This window comes from Empidonax traillii, unplaced genomic scaffold, assembly GCF_003031625.1.
Source record: "Empidonax traillii isolate 1590-97213 ecotype Southwest subspecies unplaced genomic scaffold, ASM303162v1 scaffold139:size1643147, whole genome shotgun sequence".
Lineage (NCBI taxonomy): Eukaryota > Metazoa > Chordata > Aves > Passeriformes > Tyrannidae > Empidonax > Empidonax traillii.
In genome coordinates this window covers 784,499-803,463 of record NW_020955332.1, presented here as the reverse complement: position 1 = coordinate 803,463, position 18,965 = coordinate 784,499, and the positions used below count along the sequence as shown (strand labels likewise).

The 18,965-nt window shown below is 34.7% G+C and overlaps 1 protein-coding gene across 50 annotated transcripts in view; it reads left to right on the top strand.

The window, feature by feature from the left end:
- RIMS1 (regulating synaptic membrane exocytosis 1) overlaps positions 1-18,965 on the top strand; it is a 319,154-nt gene that overhangs the window by 199,432 nt on the left and 100,757 nt on the right. For 19 of the 50 annotated variants that reach the window (XM_027884132.1, XM_027884129.1, XM_027884147.1 and 16 more), the window contains 6 exons: positions 7,063-7,219; positions 7,712-7,837; positions 11,914-11,976; positions 15,389-15,466; positions 15,819-15,932; positions 16,395-16,484. In XM_027884132.1, the coding sequence (XP_027739933.1) occupies positions 7,063-7,219; positions 7,712-7,837; positions 11,914-11,976; positions 15,389-15,466; positions 15,819-15,932; positions 16,395-16,484 (628 nt within the window). The remainder of the gene's footprint in view (positions 1-7,062; positions 7,220-7,711; positions 7,838-11,913; positions 11,977-15,388; positions 15,467-15,818; positions 15,933-16,394; positions 16,485-18,965) is intronic. The other 31 variants (XM_027884151.1, XM_027884173.1, XM_027884157.1 and 28 more) reach the window with 6 other exon arrangements.

The following is an 18,965-nucleotide window of genomic DNA, read 5'->3' as shown; positions in this document are numbered from 1 at the left end:
CCTTTAGAGACTGTCATGGTTTGACTTTTAATTCAACATTCCTTACATACTGAAAATCTTGAGGATTATCTTGGATACCACATTTTTCTAGTTCTATTTGGCTGTTGCCACATGTCAGATAAATATGTTTCCCAATTGTCCCAAGCTGACTGAAGAGTCACTATTTCATTGCCAGTAGTAAATCAGTTTCTGTGGATTTCTTGATGAAAATCACTGAATTAAATCATGGTGGGATTTGGAAAACTCTTTTTCTGTGTTTAAAATAATATCACAATTTATTTATCCATTATATAACCAGACAAATATATCACATATTTTTTAATGCAATATCATTTTGATGTTTACTGAGCCAAATTCTCCTTCCTTTGCTGCTGATTGGGTTCTTTCATTAATTTTATACACTTAGCACCTGAGTTGCTAAGAGAGAAATTTTTCATGTATGTCTAGTTATGATATTTGTTTTGATATTTTTGCATCAGCAGAGTGAACACTTAAAATGAAAATAAATGATAGGTTCTTAATATTTTTCCTTCTTTTCCTTTCTTTTTTTTTTTTTCCTGTAGTTAACAATGTAGTCTATCTATGGCATATCTTTGTAGACTTACTTATGTTTAAGGTTTTAGTGTATTAAGAACAGGGGTGTTTTTTCACCTGCCAGTCCTTCAGTAGATCCGTTTGAAAGAAATAATTTTCCATTTGACAGGAAACATTCAAAATTGTTCAGCTGAATATATTGGACTCTGTTCAATATATTGGGTCAGTGCTTGAGTAACTGATCCTTACTGAAAGATTTAATCTTTAGAATTGGATTTACAGTTTGCTGAGAGTCTCCAAACTGAAAATCGAAGGGTCTAGTGAGGAAGCTCCTTCTGAAGTCCACCTAATCAGAAACATTCTATTAGTTGAGCTGAACAAGAACAAGTTTGTCCATTTTGAGTTTAATGAATACATTTTTTCAGCAATTGTAAGTGGAGTTCATCTGTTTGTGATTCCTATGTGAAGTGGATACAGATAGGATTGTGGGAATTTTGTTTGCCAGTCCACCTTGAATTCTTAAAAGGATGTTAAACTTTAGGCACACAGGGGTAAAGAAAATTTGAGTCATCAGCCACAAATATACAACAGCCAAGGTTGCATATGTAAATGTGTTTTTGCGTTAAGACCTAAAAAAGGTTGCTGGTCCCACTGTCTATTGAATTGCTTGAAACTCTTAGGCATAGATTCACAAAAGTGACTGGAGATCAAGTTTATATATGCATTTCTACTCTCCGTCCAATCTTCCTTTTTTATCACACTACTAAATCATCAGGACTTTGGACTGCTACCTTCATTTGCACTGAATGAGTAGTACAGTATCTTCTCCATTTAACAGTCTGTTAAAACAAAGTTCCATGCAAGTTCCTTGTCGTGTTGCAGGGCCTTTACCCCTGCTTTTCTACTGCCCTTCAAAGCCATGGTCCTCACCAGTCTGCAACCCAGCTCTTGTCTGGTTCAGATTTCCCATGCATCCTCTTGCAAGGTATGCATGTGGGAAGGAGGAGTGAATATTCACATTTTAGTATGGTGACACACCATTTTGGCATAGCCTCTATTGGCCTCAACTAGATTAGTGTAAGATTAAGATGTTCCTTCTCAACAGAAGTACAGATATCAAATCTGAGTTTAAAAAATGTGACATGAAAGAAAATATTTCCCTTTAAATATTTCCCTTTTCCTTCCTTTACCACTTTTTTGTAAATGTCACCCACCATTGTGCTTATATATATAATGAATAAACTCTGTCTTTATTAAAGGTATATGCACAGAATGTTAGAAACATTAAAATTGGAAAAGGCCTTTAAGACCTTGAAGTCCAACTGTTAACCCAGCACCTCTGTGTTCACCACTAAACCATGCCCTCAGTGACATATCCACATGATCTTTGAAGAGTTCCTGGGATAGTGATCCACCACTTCCCTGAGAAGCCTGTTCCAGTGCTCAACAACCCTTTCAGGGGAAACTTTTTCCTAATATCTAGTCTAAACCTTCCCTAGCATAATTTGAGGCCATTCCCTCTTATGCTGTCACTTGTTACCTGTGAGAAGAGGCCAGTCCTCACCTCAACACAACCTCCTTTTGGGTAGCTGTAGAAAGCAATAAGGTCCCCCTGAACCTTGTCTCCAGGCTAAACATTCCTGGCTCCCTCAGCTGCTCTTCATAGGACTTACTTTCTAGACCCTTCATCAGCTTTGTTGCCCTTCTCTGGACACACTCTAGCACCTCACTATCTTGTACTGAGGGGCCTAAAACTGAAGAGAAGATTTGAGGTGCTGCTTTCACCAGTGCTGAGTACAGGCAGACAGTCACTGCCCTGGTCGTGCTGGCTACACTATTTCTGATACGGCCCAGGATGCCTTTGGCCTTCTTGGCCAGCTGGGCACACTGTTGGCACATGTTAAACTGGCTATCGACCAGACCCCCAGGTCCTTTTCTGCTGGGCTGCTTTCCAGCCACTTTGCCCCACACCTGTAGTGCTTCATGGGGCTGTTGTGACCCAGGTGCACTTGGCCTTGTGCAATCTCATACTGTTGGTGTTGGCCCATGGATCCAGCCTGTCCTCCAGGAATCAACACTCTCACCCAACTTGGTGTTATCTGCAAACTGACTGAGAGTGCACTCAGTCACCTTGTCTAGATCATTAATAAAGCCATAAAACAGGGCTGACCCCAACACTAAGCCTTGGGGAACCCCACTGGTGGCCGTCCACCAGCTGAATGTAGCTCCATTCACCACCATGCTCTGAGGCCCGCCTTCCAGACAATTTTTTGCTCAATGAACAGTGCAGATGTCCAAGTCATGAGCTGCCAGTTTCTGTGGGAGAATCCTGTGGGAAACAGTGCCAAAGGCTTTACCAAACTCTAGGTAGATGAAATCCACAGCCTTGTCCTCATCCACTAAGAGAGTGACCTTGTCATACAAGGAGATCAGGTTAGTCAGGCAGAATCTGCCTTAAAGTTGTTAATTTATACTTTTTTCTGAAATATTGAGAAAAGAATAAAGTCATGTTGCCCCTTAATTTCTCAAGATTTTCACAAAGGTTGTTGCTCATTTTCTAAAAAACTAACACATAACTCCAAAATTTCACTTCATCTCCAGGAAAACTAAAGAAATTAATGATAAAAATATTTTGGCCTGTTTAACTAATATTGGAAATTCTTAAAACAATAATTTCAAATATTTTATGAATTGCTAAAGTAAATGCAGTATTAGAATTTAATAATAGCAAAGAAAACTATTTTTCTAGAGGTTTCAGCAGCTGCAAAGAACCATTGCTTGTCAATGGAAGTAAAGAATGCTATATCAAAAATAGCAGCACTTTGGTAACTTCTAGGATATTTGAAGAAAAGTATTTTCCCCTTGTCTTAATCACAAATATATCTTATCTTTCATGTAATTGTACTATCCTCATTTATTATTAGTATCTTGCAGTGATATACATATCATTTTTTTAACCAGCTCATAGAACTGTTTATAAAAGGAGTTTATATCAATAGCTAAGAGTAACTTTAATTTGAAGTTCTGCTTTAACAAAAGTGATTTTGATGGGTTTTTGTGGTATGCTAACCTCTACTTACATGTAAAAAGAAAATATTATTTTAAATCTCTCAGCCTCTTCTTATATGAGAGATGCTCAAGTTCTTGAAGCATCTTTGTGATCCTGAGCTGGTCTTACACCAGTCACTCTGTGCCTGTATTACACTGAGCAGCCCAATACTCCAGAAGGGTCAATAAAGGATTTAATAAAACCCAAACATGTTTTGCAGCCTATCTGTTTAACCAAAACTTTAGTAGCTTTCTTAATTAAAATGAAAAAAGCTGATATCCAGCTGGCAGTATCCCAAGGGGTATTTCTGATAAGGTATCTTGCTTGTATTATGGATAAGTCTTCAGAATAGTTTATTTTCTATCATTTGTAACCTGTATAAATGGCTGGATTATATTTACCTGCCTCCTTTAGCAGCAGGGTGACATTAACACAATACCTTGTTGATGTCTGTTTTGTCTTTAAGAAAACTAAAATAATTATGCTATCAAACATTTGCTAGAACCATTTTCATCATCCATCCTGTATTCGTTTCACACCTGACAGTTTCCCATGAGCAACTGAGAAACTTCTTCTGCATAAACTACCATAAGCTTGATTGCTGCTGTCATGCTGGTCCATGCAAAATTTTTCTCTGCTCACCCTGAAGAGCACAGAGCTTTTATATCTGAGGATATCAGGAAATGTTACTGTTGCTGTCACTGTCATGGTCACTGTGAAAGTACGGGTGCGATTTGACCAACCTGGCAATACTTGAGCTAATACTTAGGATAAGTATGAATTGCTGTTGCTCTGTCTGTTCTGTAAGCTTTGTGTACACACACTGCAGAAGTTTAAGGTATTGTTCCCTAAATAGCTCGGCTGTGAAGAGTGTATAGCATAAAATCATCTTGCTGTACCACATTTTTAAGTGCACAGGATAATCCTAGGTGTAATTTTTTAAGTAGACTTGAAATACTCTAGAAATATGTTTTAAATTGAAATCTATATGTATTTTTTTATATTTAAATTATATATAATTCAGTACAGTCTCCTAAGGCTTGGAAAGAAGTTTAAGATTTCTTTGATTTTAGCGTTGAACAAATGTAAACTACTCTCCTTCTGATAGAGATGACAGGATTTTCTCTAACATAGGCTTGTTTGGAAAATGAAATATCTTTTAGCATGTACAACTTACATTTAGGCATCTTGGGAAGGGGAACACATCCAGCTTTTGTCATGGGTAGTCGTTTTTCCTCTGACAAAAAACCCGGACATTTTTTGCAGCAATCTTAGTACATGAGATGAGGGAATCTCTATTGAAGTCCTGATAGAGTCACTTTTTTGCTTCAATATTTGCACACAAACCTTGTCCTGAGATCAGGGTGATCCCCATGTTTCTTTATAAGTCCATTAGAGAACTCTGAAATTCATCAAAACCCATGAAACATTAGCATCCTTTTTTGTTAAAAGGTTAATAAACCTCAGTAGATACTTTCATGCATGTTGTGAGCTTCTACAGGCCATTAGAATACATCAGTAGACTGTTGCACATTTTGGGAAAGAGGTGTGACTGCTTCCTTGATGTTTATGATCAAGGTTCAGACTTTCAGCTAAACAGCAATTAAATTTCACTGAATACATGATCAAGCCTAATACAGACTCTGTATATGGGCCACACTTTTAAAAGAGGGCTTTAATATTTCGATAGAAGATCAGAGAAGAACTACAAGAATTATACAAATTATATGAAAAATTATAAACCCCTCAAACTTTAAACTCTGTAACCAGATCCATAAAATGTACAACTTATTTAATTTTTCCAATTGGCAACTGAGTGATGAATTCATAGTCTTTTCCTTTATGAAAGGATGATTTCTGATATAGGCTGTTTTTTTTAACTGAGCAAAATAACATGTTACAGGAATATTAATGCTAGATAAATTCAGAGAAGGAGCAAAATGATTTTTTTGGAATCTAAACAAGAATTTCTGAAGTGATTAAGGGATGACTTAAGGGATGAATTTTTCTATCATTAAGGGATTTTTTGTCAAGGGATTCTTGTAATGTAATTTAAATATCTTGAAGTGAGCAAGGGAAGTCTGAGCAGATCTCCTTAGGCTCTCTTGGAAAGATAAGAATTACCTTTTAAAAGTTGTTGTCTGATTGAGCTTCATAGTCTGTTTTAGGATGGGATTCATAGTGTACAGAAAGGCATACTACATGGAAAAAGGCACAGCAATATCAATTATTTAAAATGTATTAACATTCTTCTGATTTTTTAAAAAATTCTTGTCATGGTTTAAGCCCAGCTTGAAATTAAACACTGCACAGCCACTCTTTCAACCCCTCCTCTCTACCCCCTACCTCGTTGGAATGGGGAGTAGAATCAGTCTAAAATTTTATGTTGAGATAAGAACAGTTTAATAGTTGAAAATAAATAACATGCAGTAATAATGGTAAATAATAATAATAGTAATGATAATAAAAAAGGAGAAACAAGTGATGCCAAATGCAATTGTTACTGCCGGCTGACCAGTGCCAGACCCCACTTCCCAAACCTGGCTCCCTTTCCAGGTAACTCTCCTCAGTTCATATACTGGGTATGACATTCCATGGTGTGGGATATCCCTTTGGTCAGTTCAGGTCACCTGCCCCAGTTTCTTTTGAGTACTTCCTCACTGGCAGACAATGAAACAAGAAAATAAAGTCCTTGACTTAGGAAAAACACAACTTAGGAAAAAACCAAAACATCAATGTGTTATCAACACCATTCTCATTCCTAATGCAAAACACAGCACTGGAACAGCTGCTGAGAAGAAATTAACCCACCCTAGTTTAAATCAGGACAGTCCTATGTAAAAATGAACTCTGCGAAATTTTGCTGTCTATTCATAATATTTCGAAAAAATATTTGCAAAGTTTGCAACATTCAATATTCTGTACAATATACTCTAAATGCTACTAGTTTTTTTTTTAGGCAGGTGGCTTTGACCAAGTTCAGTAGGAGAACATCTTTGTATTTAACTGAAACCAGAGGCAGAAAGATGCTTTCTGTATGAGCAGTCCTGTGTGAGTCTGTGCTGTCCTATGCAAGTGTGCTTTTTCCTTTTTTTAAATGAGGCAAACCTACATTGTTTAGATTCCTTTCAAATATTTGCTGTATATGAACTAGCTATATATATAAACTGTATGGCAGTTTTTGAACTACAGGGTACCTGGGGTACTCTTCCCCAAGTCAGAAAACTATTTCAGTTCCCTCCTCCACATCTTCCAGTACATAATAAAAACATCTTAGTTTTTCAGTCTCTGTAAATGTAGACATTTAAAGGTAATGCTAGTAGTTTATCCTGCATGATACCTTGGGATGTACAATAGCTGAATGATGACTGGAAAGTTGTGTAAGCATTTAGATATGTGCTCTTGGAAAACTAACCATCTGAATTCTTTCCAAACCCAGACCTTTATTGCCTAATTTCCTTTCATTATCCTCTTACCAGTAGGTTATAGATCTAGTACTAGAGAAAGTAAATCCACGACGCTAACTGTGCCAGAGCAGCAAAGAACAACACATCATCGTTCACGTTCTGTGTCTCCTCACCGTGGCGACGATCAGGGCAGGCCCCGTTCACGTTTACCAAATGTGCCATTACAGAGGTAGGCATCACAAGTTAATGAAACACTAGGTAGTCGCAAGTTTGTGTAATCTGTCATTATTACATTTTGTCTTGTTCAGCAATTTCTCACTATTTTAAAGCTTATTTTGTATCTGAATTAAATAGTGCAGTATTTGAACTTGAGATATGCTTTTATTAATTATTCAAGGCCACTTATGGGGTGAATCATAATTTTGTAAGATACCTGTTCTTACTGATATTTACTCTGTGATTCGTCATCTCTGTACCATAACTAATAGGTTTGGAAATTTCTTTTCAGTGAGTGGCTGAATGTTGTCTAAAGCCACTTAAGTATATTTGTAGGATAATAAATAATGGCATGTACAAATTATAAAATTTTTAAAGGCATTCTTTTAGAAATGTATTAGCAATTTAATGATGAAAAACTTCCTTCAACCAACTTGTACTGCAATCCGTTAAGCTGTGTTATTCATGGGAAAACAAGATCCTCATACATATTTCTACCTTTCAGGAGTTTAGATGAAATTCATCAAATGAGAAGATCACGTTCTCCAACTAGACACCATGATGCCTCCAGAACTCCAGTTGATTATAGGTCCAGAGAGTTGGATAGTCAGTATTTGTCGGATCAAGAAAGGTACACTGTCAGTCTAAACTTGGAAAAAATTTTAGAAATGTCTTTGTTGGTTTGCCTAATTTTCAAGTTTTCATTAGAAACATGACTGATAGCAATTGGGAAGGGAGAGAACTCATCCTAACTGATGGATGTAGTGCTGTCATTAAACTATCAATACCTTTTTTTTTTGGTAAAGTTGTGCACTGGATTGACAATAATAGCATGTATCTAGAATAATGATCCTTGGGCGTTTGTCCTAGAGTATTCTGATCCTTTTCCTGAATGAAGCCTAGAGATTTTTGCTAGAAAGCCATAAATCTACATGTATGCCCTAGCTATTCTTGTAGTATGTTAGAATTTACCAGTTTTGGTAGCCAGCAAGATACCAGGCGTGCATTCTTACTAGTTGGGAGCTGCATGTGTCTGATTTGCACCCATATGCTTATAGATTTTGGACATCTATACATGCAGTCTCACTGCTTTTTATGTAATATTCTGGTGAACTTTGTACAGTACCCAAGCATAGCAAGGATGGTTGCAGTGCTGGTTGTAATTTGCAAAAATTTCCAGTCTAAAATGCGTAACACATACAGATCTCTCCCTGGAATACACTGAGTGGCTACACTCCTCAGAGAATACTTGGGCTCTCTTAGTAGGCACTATTTTCTGATATCTAGGAATAATATTCAGATAAAATGGAAGAAATGAGAATTTTTGTTTAGTTTATAGCTGAAAAGAAGGTTTAAAAGGTATTTCAACTCAGTATCTGTGAAACGATAGCAAAACAGATTATCGATGTTTGTAGGTTATTGTTTACTTGAAAAAAATCATATTGCTAGAATATAATGGCCAATTTTACCATTCATATAAGATCAATTATTCTAGTAAAATGTTTGAGTTTTTGTCTTCTCAGTAAGCAACTATTTTTTATAACTGATGAAAAAAACCTTTCCAAATGATCCAGTAAATTCAATACAGAACATACTTTTCATAGGGATGTGAAAACGTGTAAATGGTAAATTATAAAAATCTCTGGAAATCTTTGTCCAGTTTTGTAGCAACACAGAGATTGAATAACAGATGGCATTTGCAGCTAAACTAGTTCAGTTTTCTTTGTGATCTTGCCTGTTTTACTTTTTAGTATGGTAACATATGTATGGGAATTAGTCATTTGGAGCATTTAAAAATTCAACTTCATAGGCAAGAATTGTGTACACAGTTGACTAAACTGGATTATTATACTGAATTTCCTTTCAGAGGTGAATTAAAATGCTTTTTAAATATGATAGATTTCTAGTCAGACTAATTCAAGTAATGTCCACTTGTCACAAATGTTTTTCTCTTATTATTTATTTCAAGTAGTCACATAGTCAAGATATTCCTGATGACATTTAATGAATAGATCTCTTATTCAGCAGATTAGAAGAGGAAGACGCTTTAAAAAGTAGCTATTGCCAGTATAAATATAGACAGTTAACTGTTTAGAATTTTTTCTTTCAGTAAAGCCTCAAACCATGACTTAACTGGTGGTATATGCATGAATTATGGTTGGAGAGGAACAGGCCTTACACTGAGGCTTTCTTGGGGATGAGCCATCAAACCAGAGCTACGGCAGCAATGGACTGCTGGACTGGTTCAGTCTTGGAGACAGTCTTCAGTTCTTTTCTGTGTATAGAAAACTTTTTTCAGAAGTTTAAAGATCAGACGTAAGGATGTACATGGCTTATTTGCAAGATTTAAAGATGTACTAACTCTCTTTGAATAACGATTTTGTCTACCTCTTTGCCATTTTCCTTTTCATCTTTTCCCAAGATTTCTTCAGTTGTGGGTGCTGTTTAACTCTTGCAGGTTTGGCTGGCTTTCAGTACATAAGAGTAGCATCATAGGAAAGATTAAAACCAGATAGTTGATGAAGACTCTCTGTCACATCCAAGAATTTAAAAAAATCTTAGTTGAGCATTGTTTATTAGTATCAAGGGTAGTATCGGCATTATAGTCCAAATAGTCCATTTACTGAACCCTTCATCCTAACAAGTACATTCTCGTAGATACCTAACAGAAACTTGGCTTCAAAGTTGATTAATTACCCAAGAGTTATGTGGCAGAAATTACAGTTGTTGATTAATTTTGATCATTTTCTCAATGACCTCTTATTGGTCTAAAATTAATATTGAATATTAATATATTCTATATTAATATATTTATTTGTAAAAATAGTTATTATCACTCTCTTGCAAATGCATCTCTTGTGATAAATTTCCAGTGAAACTAATTTGTCCACTTTAACTTTTTCATATATATTTGTATACGTATTTACACACTTGTATGCATATATATATATATAAACAGTCAATAAAAGCTTTTTACTAGGAAGTCTAGCTAGACACTTTGTTCAGAATTTAGGGTCATCGTCCAATTTCCAAGAGCATGGTACTTTTTTTGTTTTAATGTTTCTTTTATTCTTAAGTAAAATCAGTTAATGTGAGTACTAAAATGCTCACATTAGAAAACTCTTGTTTTAGAATAATAATTTTTATTTTAAATGCCTCCAAAGCCAATTTATTTATTAGAGAACTGTGAGCCTCTTCTCACATTATTGGTAATCTGCTGTGATGGATTCTTTTGCCTTTTTTTTTTTTAATTAGAAGATTTCATGGTGGATTTGCTATTATATTATAAATGCTATTTGCATTTATTTCTGGATGAATGTTATATTATTGTTTACTGTGGACCAATTACAATAGATACTCTTTCTTTCTTAACAAAGTGCCCCATGATTTATTGTAGACTTTGCATCTACTTTGCAACTCTTAAGAAAATAGTAGGTTTTTTCCTAAAATGAGTATTTGTTTGTAATTTGGAAACCTGCTTCTAAATTCTTTCTGTCCTCTAAGCTTGTGAACAGAAATTTTACTTAAAAGCTAAAAAATTCAGTTCAACTTTACCTCATTTTGTTGCATCAAAATCAGGCTAGTGTCTCCAGATGCAATTAAATCTCACACATGACTCACAAGCTATTATTTCAAGCTGCCCAATTTAGAATTTTAGATAAATATTAGCTGTACTGCATCAATGAAATGGATCATTTTATAATGGCATGAAGCCTAAGCCACATTGAACAACTACTGCTTTATCTGTTTTTTAACATTTTCTCTCTTCTTTTTGCCATAGTACTTCATAGAATTCCCTGCTTCTTTTAAAATTAGCATTTTTCCATGAAGTTTACCTTTAATTTCATATTTATGATACTTAGGAGGTTTGGAGCTTGGTGTTTCTGATTGTTTTGAAGCATGTAAATCTGCAAGATTATTTCAAGGGCTATTTCATGTCATAGTCATATTTACCACAGGCATAAATATGTATTAATTTTACCATCTTGCTGGCTGTAGTATGTGTTTGGTTACAGTAAATGAAAAATAGAATAGACAGTTGATTTTCCACAATTTGAAACAATAAGAAACAAAAAGTCTGATGGCTGATGAGCTTTTTTTTTATTTCTTTGGGATTGCAGTACAAAATCAAGAGCTATGAGTCAGAATTTATGTTTGGCAAAATATATTATTTCCAGTGAACACAAATTTTTGATTTTCCCAAAAGGGTGACTGGCTACTCTTCCCATAAACTGATCTGCAGTAAGTCATTATCAAGCCCCCTCATCTTTTCATGTATGATTTTGTGGCTTAGAAAGCCACAAAACCCAACACAAAATAAACAACAAGCATCTTTCTTTTTTTCCAAAAGTATTTCTTCATGAATTAGTTCATGATACAAGAAGTTATTAGAAAACTTTAACCTTATTATGTATTCATTACGTCATTAAGTGCTCTGAAAAAGTAATTCTGAATTTTGAAGAGAAATCTCATAGGAGTAGGTGCCACACTAAAAGGAATTCGTTGAAAATGTAGTTATTGCAGGCGTTTTTTGGCTCATATTCTTTAAGAAGTGCAGTCGGACTTCGAATATTATCAGACTATCTATCTGGGTGGTTGCTTCTTGTTTCTTTTTATGTTTTCATTTGCGTATCATTGGCATAACCCATGTCATCTAATGCTTCATAATTATATCTGTTTCACTCACCACCCATCCTGTCTGTGCAGTGAGCTTCTTATGCTGCCCAGAGCAAAACGAGGAAGAAGTGCTGAGTGCCTACATACCATCAGGTAAATACAGGAATTTGGTGATCATGAACACATCTGGTTAGTTGTCTATACTTTGTGTGCCCACATTTTTTTTTCCATAGTGGTATTTAGTCCCAGTAAATAAAAATCGTTCAAGTACATTGTGACCCAAATGTCAGTTGATCTTGTTTGTTCGTTTTAATTCGGATTGAGACATGTAAATATGTTTGTGAACCTCAGTAGGAAGGATTAAAGCAGTTGAAGAAATTCTGGTTTTGCAGTTGTATTTTGTGATGGATTTTCTGTGTAGTCACAAAAGTCCTGAACTCCCAAGGCATGACAGCGTTGTTATTTCAAACACTCCTGTTTAGTCGTTTTATGTTTTCTTTTATTTACCTTTTTGTGTTTATATTACAGCCAAACACAATTCAACAACCTTTACTTGTTGTGACACCTAATCTCGTGCTGATTTAATCATATGTAGAGGAAAAAACATTGACTTCCATTGATTCCCAGGCCTTATTGGGAATCCTAGCTTTGAGAAGTCCTGTATTGGTTGCTTCTGCATCTAAAAATTGTTTTATAAATTGTAAACTTTGTAGTTTGGGCTCATCTTCAGTCTTCATTGATCTCTTGCTCCAAGGCTCAGAGCTCAAAATTGCAAAACTAAACGGGACTGAAATATCTTCATCTAAAAAACCAAATTCTGCTCCCCCACCATTTTTTTTTCACCACGTCTGTTGCCATTATTAAAATAGAATTATTACAATACTATTAAAATAGAATATTTTCGATTTAGAATCAGTAAAAATTTATGTTGAATTTAAAGCAGTTAACTCCTTCAACCAGGTAGTTATCCATTTGTCTGTTCAAGATCTGGGTGTTGCTAAAAGCTTTACTATATGTTTAAAATCATCAAACTTAAAAAAAACATGTTGTCTAGTGCCATTATTCATTTATTTAATATAGGGTTTTCCCTTCCAAAGGAGGGGATTTTTTTTTTTTTTTTTGGTAGGCCTTGGCTTACTTTAATTTTCATCATCAAATTCGAAACAGTATTGAAGATCCTCTCATAGGATTCTAAGGCACAGTGGTATAAAACTAAAATAATAAATATGAAACTTTTCAATGAGATCTGTTCATCAGTGAAGGTGTTAAAACTTAGGTCTTTATTATCAGTGGAAAGATTTTCATTCTTATGCTTCAGCTGAGAAAGCTTTTCCCTCAAGATTTTAGTGTTTAATTTTAAAAAATTTATTTAGTTCCCTGTTATTTTTATGTGTTTATTGTCATATAATAGCAGTTTTTCCTGCCTTCTTCCTGTGTCCTTTCTGATGCAAATCCTATAGCTTCTCCCCCCTCCTGCCCCCAGCCATGAGCTTTCTCCTTTCCCTCTTAAATATTATAATTGTTATTAGAATTTTTCAGTGACAATACTTAAATTCCAAATTAATTAAGTAAGTATTTTATTATGAACTTTTGATGCACTTTGATCAACTATTATAGCTTTCCAATAGTTTTACAAATCCAATAAACCATTCTGGTTAGTTAACCAGCTAAAAGTTGTGCATGGGCAGCAACAGAGTTAGGTAAGAGCTACACTGAATTGAGAGAATACAGACCTTGCTCACCTTTTTCCTTATTCCATTTATTGGTATTTTTTTTAATGATCAAAAAATTTAACAAATTCACCCTTTTAAAGAGGAATGGTACGTATAATAATGTATTGTAGGTGAATATAAAGGCAATAGAAGGCAATACGTTGATTTTTTTTAAAATTTAACTCTGAGGCTTACAAAGCCTAATCTCAAATAATACCCCAAAATTGCCAATATCCATTCTTGACTGAATACTTTTAAAAACAGTTTCAGCAAAAATTTGTTCTATGTCACCATTTGTCCTTGCTTATTTCTAGTAGCCTGACATTTATGCATGTTAGAAACATTATAAGGCTTTATCCTTATTTCCTAGACAACTTGCTGGATAACGTCGTCATTAGTAGTCAAGATAGCTTCAGCATAAAATAGAAAACAAATGTTAATGGTTTCATGTTAAATGAAAGAAATTTGGTAGTCCAAGCTACACAGTTAAGATATATGATGAGTTTAATACACCAGCTTGGAATAAAACTAGTCCAAGCTGTCCATCCTGTCCATCTGTATGCAATTATTGACTAAGAGCAGAAATGGTGGAAAAGTGTGTACTTTTGCTATAGACCATTGGTTGTCACATTCCATGCCTCAGGTCATTCTTACTTTGATTGCTAATGTCTGCTCCTATGCCATGATTGACCTGATGGACATCCTTTATTCCTCCTTTGCAACGCAATAGTCGCCTCTGACAGAGACGTCACCATTGATGGCCACTAAACTCATATGAGAAGGGTCAAAGCTCCACTATAAAATCCCTCAGGGTTTTACAAACACTAGGATTTCCAGGCAGAGAGTTGATTCATCTGTCTGTGACACAGCCAGGTTTGTAATTTCGATCTGCTGTGTCTAGGTCCAAGCCTTAACAGGAAACAAAATGTCCTAATGGGACAGATTGTTCTTGATGCTCCAAAATCCTCAAGGCTGCTAGTTCTTCTCCTAGCAGCTCTGCACCTGTGTCCTGGTAGGGAATATGGAAAATTTTTAGAATTTTCTTATTAACCCTTAACCATAAAATGGCCATAATTCCCATTCAGCAGCCACTGTCTGCCTTTAAATTTTCCTCTTGTTCTCTGGATAGACCTGGATGATAAAGGAAACATTTCCTGTTCTAAAATCTGAGATGACCTTAGACAGTTGTCATGTGACACCTCAGTGCTGCTATGCTGGCTGATGTAGTAGATCTCCTAAGGTTTTTAATTAGCTTATTATATTAATGACATTTAATTACTGGTAAATTTTGAAATTTAACTCTCGAAAGATTTACACATTCAAAAAGCCAGATGCTAATACATCTCTAGTTACATTTGTGACACTATATATATATATATATATATGTATATATATATATATATAAATTTGTGATACTACCTGTGTTAGCAAGATTTTCATGTTTAGCTACTGGAGATGTTAAAGTCTCTGTAAGTAAGACATCACTTAGAGGAATAAAGACCAAATTTAATATCAACTTAATCCTTCCGAGTAGCTTGAATATTTTATTTAAAAATATCTATAAATGGAATTTAGATTACCTTCATTTCAAGAAAACATCTCAGCTGTACTAGTATTGCCATGAGTTCATCCACTGTATTAAGAAAAGTATAGATACAAAAATTTGTCCTCTAGTTAGCTGTCACAGTAGTTGAAAAAACATATACTGAGAAAAGTACTCTGACAAGTATAAAATGTAATAGAATATTATACATTTATTTTACTTTCTGGTCAGTCTTGGCTTGCCTTTATCTGTCTTTTTATTTCTGGCATGTTTTTTTTTTGTTCTGTTTTTCTGTCCCACCACATTCAAGAAGTTCTGTTAGGCACTATAAAACATTACCACCCAAGATGCCTTTACTAGAAAATGGTACTCATTGGAACTTGTACAGGTAAGAAGTGTTTAGAGTCCCCTTTAAACTCCTTTAGAGTTTAAAGCTCCTTTTATTAAAAAAATTAATAGACTTAGTAGATAATAAAAAAACCCAAACATAAAATGTTTCATACATTTTTGTAACTGAGACATAAGGGATCAAATCCTAAAATAACATCATATAATTGTTTAAATTAATACCTACATTACAAAAAATCCAAACCAAGCTAATTTTTATTAGATGGAGTTGCTTTTGCTGTTAAACTTTTATGTTACGTGGTTTTCTTTGTTACATTCTTTTGTTTATGTATGAAATTTCTGTTACATATCCAATTTACTTTCATTTTGTTTAAATGATTTAATTTACAAAGCTCAACTCTTCCTGCATGTGCTAAGACCAAATCCGTGATTAGACAGGATATTTCACTCCTTCATGATTGCCTTAATTCACGAATATCGAAATTTGGAGATGATCTGCCAGTTAGGTAAGAAACTGAGGATTAATCCCCCCCTTGTTTGGTATCTAATATGGATTTGCAGAATAAATAAGCTTCACTGTAAAGGGACTTCACATGACATATGGTGTATCACATTCTTTTATGTTGGCTTAATATTTACTGCTGTTAATAAGGATTTAAATTTATTGTTTGGTATTTCTCATTCCACTTTTCTTACGAGCGGATGCTGTTCTGTCTCATTCAATTTTAAACATTTCAACAATCTTTGCAAAAAATTTCTAGCAGTCTTTTGTTTGCTTTTGTTTTCTAAACAAATCTCGACACTATCATCCAGTCAGCCTTTTTTATGTTTTCCTTAATTAAATCATTGTGATCCTACATTTTCTGTAAAGAGAGCATTATTTTATGAGTTAATATCTAACATTGTATTCCTTTCTTTGTTTTCTTTTTCTTTCTCTTCTACCATTGGATGCAATGCACTGGCACTAGTGAACTGCAGCCCTCCCTTGACAGGGCTAGGAGTGCTAGTACCAACTGCTTGAGACCAGATACTAGTTTGCATTCACCAGAACGAGAAAGGTATATAATAAAAACTTATGAATTTCTTGTCATCTGTGCTGGTGATCTTTATCAGTTTTGTTTTTCTTCATATGAGTACTTTACATTCTTGTACATTCTTGTCTGCTTTGGTATTTGTAGACATTTTTGCTCCTATATTCATGTATGTCATGTAAATTGTGTGTCAGAGTTTATAACTGCTTCTGGCTATTTTCCTTGTTTTAGCTCAAGCTGATGTTCATTGTTTACAAAAGTCCTCAGTATGCTGATAATAGCATTGCAGTGTTAAGTATTTTGAAACAATCACTTGGTCGTGAATCTTCATCATCATTTGCTAAAAAGTTTTATATTTGTTTCTTGATTGTTCTGTGGACTGCTAATAAAGCAGTGGCATAAATTATAAATTATGATAAAACTCTCATATTTCAAACCAGAGCTGCAGTTTGTTTAGTGATATATTTTTTACAAATCAGCCAAACTTCATTGCTTTCCTGATCTAATCTTCTGCATCTGCTTTTGCAATTACAAGACAAATCACTGCATTATGGTTTTTTTTCACTCTATGACATTAAGGTTCACAGAAGTCTTAAGAAGACAAGTTTGCAATTTATATGAAATACTGTTGTGTCACATATCTTGTGCAGGCATGTTATGGATGCTTTCTGTATTTTTACTATTACAATAGCTTGTTTCAAATTTTTAGGTAAATCAAATACTGCTGGTGTATTTGATGAATGCAATGATTCCATGAGGGAATTTTCATAATCACCTCTTTTTGGCTAAGAATTATACCATTTTAGAGTGAGATTTTACGTTCACTAAGGGCTATAATAGGCTCCCTTTGAGTGGGAATAGGATGGAATTACAATTTAAGCTATGCAATACATATTTAACTAATGTGGCAGTTAATAATGTTTTGCCAGTCAACCCACGGTATGATGGTTGTAGCAGTTACATAATTTTCTTTATTGTGGGAGAGAACATGTGAAGAAAGGCACTAAGAATGCACTTTTCTCTTTGAGCTAGAGTTTCTCTTTTTTTTATTATTTGAAATTTCCCTTTCCTTCCTCTTTACTTCCCACTGCTCCTTGGCTGGAACTGTGCTCTTTTCAAGTTGGGCCTTTGTTACAGAGGAGTGACTAATGCTCTGCTGAGATAACTGATGGATCTACAGTAGTTCATTCCTTTTTAAGACTGAGCTCAAGACACTAAAGATAATTTATGAACATCTTGTTATTAAAAAAACAAGAAAAAAGTTCAGCTGAAGTAAAGCAACTCAGAATGAAAAACAGGACGTTTTTCTAGATTAAAAAAAAAAAATTGTATCGTCATATTAATAACTGTGTAGGTATATACAACTGCATTCATCTACAAGCAGTTATTTAAGTTATAACATGTGGACATGAGCAGTATGTTTTATACTTATTTTGAGATGCCACCCATCAAGTTGAATATTCAATGAAACAGTAACTGGCAATTATAAACTACGTAGTTAAAATCTTATACTCAAAACTACATCTGTCATTGATATTAACTAGTTCTGTTATGTCTTTATAATTCATGTCCAGCAACCTCTGTCCAGTGACACTATGCAGAATCTGAAACAGTTTTCGTGAGCTCTTCATAATGAAAAGTGTTTAGTATCTGTTAATGGCCTCTATTGCTACTAAATGGGGTTTTGCCAAATCATCAGTAGACCTGATCCAGAAAACTTGCCCATCACGATGAAAGTTTTTCTTGGTGTTTAGAAGTACTAAATAGGTGCTTTTGACTTGGGATCCTTCATCAGATCTTTTTTAGTAATTTCATATTCAGATTTTTCTTGATAGTTTCATTGAAAATAATAAAATCTGTGTGGCTTTGGCAGAGGATTAAGGACATACTTTTTTTTAGCTTTCTTCTGACATAGAAGATGTTTTTCCAGTACAGCCCAAGTTTTGGAGGAAGATGTTACATTAGAAGACATGAAACCCATGTAATTATTATATTTGTTTTGCTGGAAGCAAATTTTAGAAGATTTAATTCTCCACTGTAGAATGTGGAACCTGCTTACACTTTAACGTGCGGTAGTCATCAGTTGTGTGTAATAATAGAGGAGTCTTTAGTTTGAAGAACAGAATTAAGTTCAGGACAGAAAGCATTTTGGTTTTGTGCTGGACAAGATGAGAACAGAAGACTTAAAATACTGTAAATCGAATTGTTAAGCTCTAGGAAACTTTTTTGAAGCAGGTATGATGAAATGCTGGAATATATGATATGGCAAAGGTTGTTTTCATCACTGGAGACTAAGCAAAGATGAGACAGCCATCAGGTGTAGTGTTGGACCTGCTTGTAGCAAAGAGAAACGCTGCATGGTTTTTTGAAGTCCAATCTACAGCACCGTTTTATTATCATTATATTTGAGGGACTTACGTTGAAGTCACTGTTAGTTGTTTGCATGGTGTTTCTTCTCTCCCCTCCATGAATGTCATTTTTTAAGATGCTGCTTTGCCAGTAAAAGTA